The 10,760-nt window shown below is 39.8% G+C and overlaps 3 protein-coding genes across 3 annotated transcripts; 1 reads left to right on the top strand and 2 right to left on the bottom strand.

The window, feature by feature from the left end:
• The first annotated feature begins 748 nt into the window (after nt 1–748).
• On the top strand, nt 749–4,661 carry LOC143886852 (ATP-dependent caseinolytic protease/crotonase family protein). The gene is made up of 3 exons (XM_077391009.1): nt 749–905; nt 996–1,201; nt 3,532–4,661. The coding sequence occupies exons 1-3, from the start codon at nt 869–871 to the stop codon at nt 4,309–4,311; spliced, it is 1,023 nt and encodes a 340-aa protein (XP_077247124.1). The 5' UTR covers nt 749–868; the 3' UTR covers nt 4,312–4,661.
• Nucleotides 4,662–5,862: 1,201 nt separating this feature from the next.
• On the bottom strand, nt 5,863–6,225 carry LOC143893040 (oleosin L-like). The gene has a single exon (XM_077397988.1). It carries the CDS (start codon nt 6,223–6,225, stop codon nt 5,863–5,865), a length of 363 nt encoding a protein of 120 aa, XP_077254103.1.
• Nucleotides 6,226–8,846: 2,621 nt separating this feature from the next.
• LOC143886843 (protein ROLLING AND ERECT LEAF 2-like) lies at nt 8,847–9,776 on the bottom strand. Its single transcript, XM_077390998.1, has one exon. The coding sequence runs from the start codon at nt 9,695–9,697 to the stop codon at nt 8,981–8,983; it is 717 nt and encodes a 238-aa protein (XP_077247113.1). The 5' UTR covers nt 9,698–9,776; the 3' UTR covers nt 8,847–8,980.
• Between the last annotated feature and the right edge of the window lie 984 nt (nt 9,777–10,760).

Raw genomic sequence — 10,760 nt, 5'->3', positions numbered from 1 at the left:
TGACCAATCTTACTCAATTTTTACTTAGCGGGACCATCGCTTTGTGATAATATGTCTTCTAATTAACTAGAATCATATCGTTTCCCTAGAAATTGTAAAATGAAAAAAAAAAATCAAAGAAAAAAAAAATCCGTCAGAAATATTTTTCTATTTTCAAATGAAAAAAACTCGGCTCCATCCCGGTTTGGAGGAACTTCCTCCAACCCCTTGCTAATAGCTCTAATAGCAATGGGTGTGGAAATCCTATATATAATACAAAATTATCTTTTCCGTGTTATATATAGGGATTTGTGGCTGCCTTTTGCATTTTGACTTTTTGTCTTATTCATTTAATTCATCTGAGGTGGCATTTCTCAGATGAAAAGGCCAGCCGCGAAATGGCGTTCGGTGAAAATGGCTAGCAAATCCCTATACGAGCATTAGGAGGTATGTTTTGAAGATAAAAATCAATCACGGCTAATCATTAGACGGGTGGGTCGTAGGTGGACATTTATAAGCAAGGATCAAAAATCAACAATCCACATTCAAATTGGGAACATCCATAGTGTCGGTTAGGATTGTCCGATCGGGAGGCACCATACGGGTCCACTAAATGAATGGTTTGGATCAATGGGTGGTCCCACTTGTACGCCCACCTGCTTGATGAACCAAAGCGCAATTTTCTGATTTCCGTAATTCTGCTATGCAAATAGGGGTATTTTCTTACTTCTAACACTTCAAAAGTTCGGATGAAATTAAAGGCGGGAAGTTTGAACAGTGGAGGGTCAAAAATTTTCAAATTTCGCCCCGTTTTTACTCTCAGATCCTATACATTTCTTCACTCAAAACTCTCAATTTCCTATTTCTTATCTTCTTTTCTTCTTTGTAGATGGCTGATTCTTCTTGTTCGCTTTCATTCCCATCAGGTTAGCATTCGGAGTTTTCAAACATTCTTCATATTCGGTGATTTCTTTGAGTAGATTTTGAGCTTCTGAACTTTTTTTTTCTCTCTTCAGAGCCTCCCGATATTAGGAACTGGTTTTCAAGCTACGAATATGAGTCTCCTGGGTTGGATCTCAGCGTTGATTTTAAATGTTTTTCATCGGAAGAGATTGAGGGAGAAAATGAAGAAAATTCGAATTTGGGGATATTTGAAAACCCTAAAGAGAAAGATGTTATGGGCTTTGATGATTTGGAGCAGGAAGAGCATCCAGTAAATAAGGTACTTATCCTGTCCTCACATGTTTCCATTTTAAATACATCTTAAAAGTCCAAGATAAAGTTAAACAAAAGACAACAAAAACAAAAAACCAAAACAAAAGTAATGTTTTTTTTTCTGAAAAACAATGGACGTACATTATTTGATGAATTGCAAGTGCATCATCTGGGTTAACTCATCTAGCATACTTGCTTAATCTACCCTCCCTAGCTCATCTAACACCTAATCCGACAGTGAGATTTTAACAAGATCAAACTGTGAGATATGGTGAGATCTCCCATACTCTAACAATTAGTTTTTAACTAACCAAATGCAGAAATCAGCGGGTTAGGATTGTATGATGTTGGGGATTTTTGGGTCCATCCCTGGCTGCCCCAATGGGGGAATGGTGTGGATCGTTAAATAAGTGTTTCCCCCTTGTACTACTACTTTCACTCATGGGAACTACAATCGTTTTTAGATGAAAGACACTGAAGCTGTGTTTCTTTCGACTTATGGGAGTAAATCAAATTTTACTGCCATTTTTCAGTGGAAAAATGAGTGTCAAATTTGTTTTATGCCCATTTTATGTCAAAAGAAACAGAACCAAAAGAAAAAAATTTAAGGCAAATTTAAACTTTTTGAGTGTTTCATAATTAGGCAAATGGTATCTCAGCTCAAGAGCTCAAGCTCAGATATGTTATCTGAGCTAGAGTCTCTAATAGGATGGGTGCCTATGTTGTTTGGGTTATGTTAGATATTAGTTGTATAGGACCTAACATAGATAGGGTTTCCCTAAGAAATCATCTCCATAGGATAATGGGAAGCGTTGATTTGTGGAGGTTTAAAATGGACGGCTAGAAAATGGGTCCATTTTGTGCCTGTACAAATCGAATGGTTGGGTTGATTGTATGGAGATGGGTTCTTAGGAACACCCTATCTATGTCAGGTGCTATGGAATTAATGGATTCGATAAGTCAAACAACATGGTAAATGGTGTATTTATAGTGCTCAGATACTGCGGCCCCTTCATAATTTCCAGAATACAAGTAGTAAATGCACCCACTGCAGACGCACATCAAACTTGTTTACACATGAAACAGGTTTTTTTTTTTCTTTTTTTTTTTTGGGGGGGGGGGGGGGGGGGGGGGGGGGAGGGCTCTTCAACCCAAAAAAAATTACAGGAACTATGAAAATGTACATGCATGTTTAGGTTGCATCTGCAGCTAGTACTACTCTAATTTTCAATGACTAATCTGCAAGTACTCTGCAAAGTAGGGCTGTATAGGTAACAACCTCTTTGAAAAATTGAGTTTTAAACTATGATTTAGGTATTTAGCTGACACTTTGAATTTACTTCTAACATGGATATCAACACCCCTTTCGATACTTGTAAATGTACCATTCGAAGTGTAAGACTTATTGTGGGTGTGTTGACATGCGTTTATACCGTGTCAAGTGAAATACTATTTATTATTGAATATACTATTTAGCTCTTCTTTTAGTATTAACTCTTGTTTTATTATGACCACCTCTTAACTCTTATTTAACTAATGTCTATAGTTAACCCTCCTCCCCTAAACCTAAAACCCTAAACAAACTCTTCTTCCATTATTTTATTCATTGTATACTGTTGGTCTCTTTTTCTTGCTGCATATTGGAGACTAAAGAAGACTATTCTAGATTGACATATGCACTATTATTTGATTATCTAACGTTTGTTTAAGAGTTCTAGTTGCTTAATCCTAACATTTATTAGTTTGTTAAATGAATACTATATTTATCTTGTTGCAAATTGTGATTGATAAACAATAATTTAATGTGTATGGTCAATGTTCAACATGCAAATCTGTGTCAACGGTCAACGGATTATGTGTGATAAAACAACTTTTGGCGTTAATTATAGCAAAGCCATCCTAAGGTAAAGGATGAACGTCCCACTAATTTTTAAGAATTGTCAAAATTACCTCAGGATGAAACCATTAGTTTTTAAGAATTGTCAAAATTCCTTAGATCTATGGTTAAGGCTTGGGGCCCGCAACCTTGAAGTCAGAGGTTCAATCCCAGCTTACCTACCAAAAACCAAGATTCAAGAATTCGTTGGTCTGAAATTGAGTTCATGTTCAGTACATGAAAGTAAGACTGCATACCTGTAAGGTTGCGGTTTTATCCTTGTTTCCCAAGCATTAACCAAATTATTGATTTCACCTCTCTTGGTATCTGAATTCATGTCTCTAATATTCTAGATTCTTATTTTTCGTCATTATTATGGTCCCAACTTTTCTTGTACAGAGACCTTTGCAGTATTTCATATCTTTTTCCCCATAAAAACCTTCCCTGTTTGTCAATTACAGGATCACCAGTTGATTGAAATTACAGAAATTCCCTTGTTTTCAAGAAGGATCACTGAAGATGAAATGTTGCAAGGTGTTTCGTTACGAAAATGTGATTCTATTCTATCAAAAGATCATGGAAATTCAAGCACATGCCATAAAATATCTCTAGAAGAGTTGAATGGAGAATGTGTTGGAAAATGTAATATTGTTTACTCGAAAAGTACTGAAAATTCAGCGACGAATCAAGCAAAATCTCTGGAATGTTTGCCCAAAAGAAATGATTGTGAAAGGAAACTGTTGGAAAGAACGAATTTGATCAAAGAAGATAATGCATCGCCCAAGAGAGAAACCAATTCAAAAGCAAAGTTGTTTTCAAGAAGCAATGTCCATGAGGGAGGAAACTACATTGCCAAAGATGGATTTATTTCAACAAAAAATCACAAAATCGAAAAAGAAACCCCTCAGAAGAAGCTAATTTCAAAGAGAAATCATGAAAGCCTGTTGGCTGGAAAGCATTCTATGGCTAATGAAGAGAATAACTGGTCGGAAAAAGAAGGAAATTTAAGAGATATTTGTGTAGGCAAAGCAAGTTTAGTTTTGCAAGAATGTGATACAAATTTGGTTTGTGAGGGCCAAGCTCAAGTAAGAAGAATAGCCCTATTGGAAAGAACCAATTTTCTTGATGAAGAAAAGCTGGAGATTGCTGGAAAGTGGCAATGTCCCCGAAAAAATAAGCCTAACATTGGACCTCCATTAAAGCAGCTTCGCCTTGAACGTTGGGTTCACCGTGTAACGTAGCATAAGATTGCAAAATTCAGGTACTCAGTAAACTTTTTTTCTGTTATGTCAAGATCAGTGCGAATCTACTTTGGTTACATTGTAAAGATTCTACATACTGTTTGAATGATCTCAACTGTTTGATCAGCTGAAGTTTTTCTGCGAATCATTTGATTTGGGTATTGCTTTTGATTTAATTGGTGGAGGTTATTTGCTTCAATTCAAGTAAATTTTGTTCTGATCAAGATCTTTCCAACCTGATATGCTCAATGCGGATTTCCATTTTTAGTTTGCTACATTGTAAAGCTTGTCTGAAAGTTAACTATTGTTCTTTTATCTGGGAATTGGCATCCTTAGTTCTATATTATTGGCAAGTTTTTTTTTTTTATAGCAGAAATCAGGTTAAACATCCTCAATCGCCCAATCTTTCATCACTCAGGCAAAGCATCTTCGAGGGGCCGTTTAGATACTACAAGGGTTTTATAACCCAGGATTACAGATTTTTATGATCTAAAACCTCTATTTCAAAAATGATCTAAAACCTGGATTTGATAAGCAAAAACCAAGATTGTACATTTTCAGGATTGTAAAATCCAGGTTTTAGCTTATAAAATCAAAGTTGTAGTTTGTAAAATGCAGGACTGTAAAATCCATATATCGAAACGGTCCCAGAAAGTATCCAACTTCTGAGTGAATGGGATTGAAATAGGAATTTGAACAGTGAGTGATTGTCCGGACACCCTGTCTGTTTTTGTTTGTTTTGGACTCAAAATCGATTATCAACATCCAAAACAAACATGGCCAGCTTTGCATATTCCACTGTAAATTAGGTCTGCACGCACATAATTCATTATGAACCACGGTTCGGTTAGATCTAAGCCCAACGGATTCTAATGTGCACATTGATGGCTTCCGATGTATGCATAATGACAGAGTAAGGAAAATGTGTCTAAATCTCTAAGGAAAAAACTAAGGCCCTGTTTGTTTTGGGTTTTGAGACCCGATTGTGAGTCCAAAACTGTGTCTAAATGTCTTAGATTCCAAAAGAAATAAACTAAGGTCCTCTTTGTTTTGGGTTTTGAGACCCGATTGTGAGTCCAAAACTCAACTCAACTCGACTGCCCTCCTCCTTTATCCTTATCCTGGCTTAGGAGAGTCTGTGAAAAAGACAGGCAGAGTTAAAGTCCAAAAGTGAATATTAAATTAATGGTAGATGATACTTTATTTTTTCCATTATTCTATGGAATTCCCGAGTCAACACAGTATGAGTTCGGAATCAGACGAGTAACCAACTAAAGAAAATTTAAAAAACAATGAAATCGAATAAAAACACATGCATATAAATCAAACACAAGCTACCACCCCATTTTCAGACACCATAGCAAAGACAGAACACGTACGCCAACAGCCGAAGAAAAAAAAGGGAGAAAAACACACCCACAATAAAGACAGAGAAATAAAATAAAACAAACACTCGTCATCTCTCTCGAAATAAAATAAAACAAACACTCGTCATCTCTCTCTCTCTCTCTCTCTTGCACGGTGAATGCAGCTTAACAAGCCTACGCACCCTCACCCCTCGGCCTTCTCCTTCATCTCCCGAGCCTTACTCGCGAGCCGCATCCGAGCCTGCTCCAACTGGTCCGCTCCCGGAGGTCGTTTTCCTGTCAAGTACCGGTAAATCCAAGACAGAATGGAAACGGCTGCGATGCCGAACCCGCCGGAGGACAGAAGCCCGGCGGTGAGGATAAAGACGGTGATAGCAGCCGGGATCAGAACGGGGCTGAAGATAACTAACAGCGGTGTGGCCACCGTTAGAGAGATAACGGTTCCGGCAAGCGTGAGGCCGGAGAGAACGAAGAGAGAGCCGGAAAGAGTAACTGCCGTTGCAGCCTTAACGACCTGGTGGGAACGAGGAGGATGCTGTTCCGCCATTGAAACAAGGTTAGTAAAAGTATTAAGATTTTCTTCTTCTTCTTCTTCTTCTTCTCTGTCTCTGATTTTTGAGATGGGAGGGGGTTTGAAGGGCTTATATATAAAGAGAGAAGAGTGTTGGTTACGTGAAGAAAGATGTCGAGAGAGTTGGCACGTGCCTTGTGCCTTCACATGCAGGGATATGCATGGGGAAAGAGGGTCGGAGAGGAGACACGTGTGTTTTTTTTTGGCTGCGGTGACGAAGGCAAATGGGCGATTTTAGCGAGAGGTTATTACCTTTGTTTTTGGGAAATGATATCAGCACAACCATATTATTTTGATATTTTCGGTAATCCATCTTGTCTTTTATTGTTTAAAGAGCTATCGAGGTTATTACCTTTCATAAAAAGTTCTCATGAGCCCATTAAAGAAGAAAAGATAGCTGGATTTATGCAAATATCAGAATAAGGTTGTGCTGCTAACATTTCCTGTGTATTTAGAACTTAAAAAATGATTGATTTGAGGACACAAAAATATAACGCCACCTAAAGACGGCAGGCCAATTTTTTATGTGCAGTTCTACACAGCAGTTTGATTAATGTTTAATTAAGAATAAAATAATCAGTTTTGGACTTGTTAGGGGTAAAATCGGTATATCCGGCACCGAACCTCGAACCCCTTCTCCATTACTCAGCTGAATCGATACAGTCCCCGCAGCAACATTCGGTAACGAACATTGATTGAACTTCCTTAATACTTCTCCCTTAAGCGGTACCGAGCCACCAAGGGAATCAAATACAATCACGGGGATCTCGCCCCCAAGCGAGAAATCCGGACGGCCGTTACACGTAAGGAGCGGCTTTTGAATTCAAAACATCCCGCCTAAGTCACCATCCGCGATTGTCGCCCAGAATCATCGGAAATCGTATCTCCACGTGTTTATTCGCCAACTACCAAGCTCCACTTGGGTTGAATCTAGGGTATAATTGATATCTCCACGATCTTGTTACCCCGCCATCACGCTCCACGTGGGCGAAATCAAAGGCACGATTAATATCTCCAAGATCGTGGATCATCACCCCTATAAATAGGGGGCTACGCACTCAAGCAAGGGGAATCCACTCTCCCTATCTTCTTAACTGGTCTGGTAACTTGACTTAGCCCTCTCCCATTCCCCGTCCATGGTCTGTGATTGCCCGTCTCTAACTTGAGTGTCGAAGTGGCCTTCCGGAGCCACAATTCCGGGCTCGCTGACGCTTTTTCTGTGAGCGCAGGATTACAGGTTCTACGAAGCTAGTTCGTGTAGTCAGATTTTGGGCGTCATCGGGACTCAAAATCGTTTTTAAATGTGAATCCAATAATCAGTTTCTGACTCAAAATCCAAAACGACGAGTGATTTTTAGACATATTATATTGTCTTTGGCTGTGTATATCGGCCCACAAGGTACCCTGAAAATTATTTCCTCAGGATGATCTTATGAAAAAAAGATTTTCTCAGCATAATCTATCTACGTTTATGAATAGTACTTGGTGGTATCACCCTTCAGCCTTCAGCCGGAATTTTGCCCAATCTGTCCCTTACTATCTAAAATTATTGCTAAATAGACCTTAAAATTCCATATTTGTCATTTAGTACCTGGTTTTAGAAGATAATTTGCATTCCATCTCAAAAATAAACTGCCGTTACTTTCTTCTATTAAAACAGAGGAGAGAGAAAGAAACACAGGGGTCGATTTGAGATATTTGGAGGTCTATTTATCACTGCCCTAAAATAATCCATCCTTCGATTTTTGATCTGATTTTCCGGAATAGTTCATCGAGAAGCAATTTTTCAACCGGCCTGCGAGGGACTCTTATATAGATAGGTGATTGGTGGGATAACCTATTTACTCCTTAATTATTATAAGAGGAAAGTGAAGCCACACACTCGTGTAGCTAACTTAGCTAGACCGACGGCTTAAAATACAGTGGGCCCATATTGTTTGGGTGATCCAAACCATTCATTTGATAGGCCCTCACATTGATAGGGTGTGCCCAAAAAATCAGCTCCATAGGATAATCCCAACCCTTCAAACTGTGGAGGAAAAAATGGACAGATTTGTGAAGGTTTTTTTACACATCCATTTTTGCCTCCACAAATCGTAGGGTTGGATGATCCTATTGAACTGATTTTTTGGGCACAACCTATCTATGTGAGGGCCCTCAAATGAATGGTTTCATCACCCAAACAACGTGGGGCCCACTGTATTTTAAGCACGAGTGTGTAGCTAAGTTAGCTACACGAGTGTGTAGCTACACTTTTCTCTTATTATAAACTAATCAATAGATTAAATAATAAATTATTTAGGACTTTAGGAAATAAGATCTTTTCCATCTGATTTAAAATCTTGTCTTAGAATCTCTCATCCATGAACATACATTAACACCTGACTTAAGAACTTATACTAAAAAATATCAAGAGAAAACGGTTTCTACACACTAGTGTAGATAAATTATCTCCACAATAGCTTAAAATACAGTGGAGGGCATATTGTTTGGGTGATCCAAACCATTCATTTGATTGGCCTTCACATAGATAAGGTGTCCACAAAAAATACTCACAAACCCAATTGATAAAGACAACCATATCCAAGAAATACTCGTAAGCTAATTTTGTTTATTAGAGCCTTGGCATGTAAAAAACACCTTTCATCCTAATTTTGTTTATTAGAGCCTTGGCATGCAAAAAAACAAGCACCTTTCATTATTTTCCTCGCATATAAATTAAACTCTTATTTTAGGTAGGACGGTCGTGCGAGCCACAAAACTTCTCGAGAGCCTGGGCGGAGGCATCGGAAAATTCAGTCATCGCCTCAAACAGGCGGAGCAAACCTGCGTGCAAGTCATTGAAAACCTTCGCCCGAGTATCCTCCTCCACCCGCCTCTGATGCTCTCGAAGCTTCTTCTTCTTCTTCGCCAGTGGATCCTGAGCATCGGACCAGCTACCACCACCTGGAAGTCCAAGAATCCCAACCCTTGAATTCGAGAGATATAATTTCTTGTCGATGTTCCTAATCTCCTCGGATTTCTTGTCGAGCTCTCTCAACCCATCCTCCACCTCTTTCTTGGTCTTCATCTCCTCCGCCTGTTGTTCAGAGATCCCATGGATGACTTGGACAAAGCTCTTGATGGCTTTGGACGCGGTGGTCGCGTAGGGAAGTACTCGGTTGTAAGCCTCGATCAACTCCTCGAACCAGGATGGAGAGAGCTTCTCCACCTCTGAGGGGATTAGGGTGAGTTTTAGCCAGTTGTAGAGAGAGTGGAGGTAGTATCCCTGGGAGTTGATGAGTTTGGAGAAGCTGGAGTGCCAGAAGGAGACGGCCAAAATAAGGTGGCGAGTTGACTTGAGGCTGTGCAGTTGAGGCTTCGAGATCGAGCGGTTCAGGAGGAGGCCGCCAGCTTGTTGGACGATGTGCCACTGGGCGTCGTGGAACTGCTTCATTGATCTCGACATACTCTTTACCCTGCATGAAATAAATTAAAACCACAGACTTTAACGCTTTTTTGTCAAATCACTTTGCAATTGGGGCGCATAATCCTAGAGGGGGTGAAAAAATAACCTCCCTTTAAAAAATCCAATAAAATTTTGGAGTAGCAGGAAACAGACGCAATTTTCCACCCTTCGATTCTGTGCCGTGCCATTTCCCAACCTTGATTCCTTTCATTTTTTTTATGAATCAATGCTGGAATCAGGTTAAATTGGAATAAGATAGTATATTCCCGCCATTAGGGAACTTAACCGGTAGAACTCGCCCCTAAAAGCTAGTTCTTACAGGGAGGGTGCCCATTCCCATCCATTTCACTTTCCCGATGTGGGACTATTTGCTTTTGTTGGGAACCCCAACAATCTCCTCCTCCACGCGGAAGCAACGTAGACCATCTCGCCTCTCCACACGACGGTAATGTGGGAACCACGAGATAACTACACCGGGGTTTCCGAGATCTTCCCTGAGGGACATTCCCACCCTCGGAAGCTAACCGGGGTTACCAATGTTAGCTATCTTAAAGTCTAAGTGGTGGCTGCTTTGTACGATCAAACACTAGATGCGGCAATGTGGGAACCACGAGATAACTACACCGGGGTTTCCAAGATCTTCCCCGAGGGACATTCCCACCCTCGGAAGCAAACTAGGGTTACCAATGTTAGCTATCTTAAAGTCTAGTAGTATTTGTACGATCAAACACTAGATAATAAGGGAGGGAAGGGTGGGATGAAGCTATTAGGAGAACGATAAAGAGGTGGCTGAACAAGGGGCTGTTTGGGTGGTTTCTTGTTATGCAAAAGGGTGAAAGCTTTATGGAAAGAAGAGGTTAAAGTTCATGGGACAGATGGTGGAGTTCTGGATATTCTTAGGTGATGCTGTAGGAAGGGGTTTTGGTGGTGGTAGGTTATGGGTAGAAGGAGAAGTTTTTCAAAATAAAGTGCTGGCTTTTCATTACTTAATGGCAATTATATAGAGAGAGTCTCCGCTGCAAAATAGGATTTTGATGGCAATTATAAACCACCGGAATGCCCA

Source organism: Tasmannia lanceolata, unplaced genomic scaffold, assembly GCF_043159265.1.
Source record: "Tasmannia lanceolata isolate RefF3 unplaced genomic scaffold, GAP_Taslan_0.1 ptg000002l, whole genome shotgun sequence".
NCBI classification, from domain to species: Eukaryota; Viridiplantae; Streptophyta; class Magnoliopsida; order Canellales; family Winteraceae; genus Tasmannia; species Tasmannia lanceolata.
Note: the sequence above shows the minus strand (reverse complement) of the source record. Positions and strands in the feature narration are given on the sequence as shown.

Coding starts and splice junctions, on each gene's coding strand:
- LOC143886843 (XM_077390998.1), bottom strand. CDS start 9,697: ATGTCGAGATCAATGAAGCAGTTCCACGACGCCCAGTGGCACATCGTC.
- LOC143893040 (XM_077397988.1), bottom strand. CDS start 6,225: ATGGCGGAACAGCATCCTCCTCGTTCCCACCAGGTCGTTAAGGCTGCA.
- LOC143886852 (XM_077391009.1), top strand. CDS start 869: ATGGCTGATTCTTCTTGTTCGCTTTCATTCCCATCAG. Junction 906..995: donor TTCGCTTTCATTCCCATCAG/GTTAGCATTCGG, acceptor TTCTCTCTTCAG/AGCCTCCCGATATTAGGAAC. Junction 1,202..3,531: donor AAGAGCATCCAGTAAATAAG/GTACTTATCCTG, acceptor TGTCAATTACAG/GATCACCAGTTGATTGAAAT.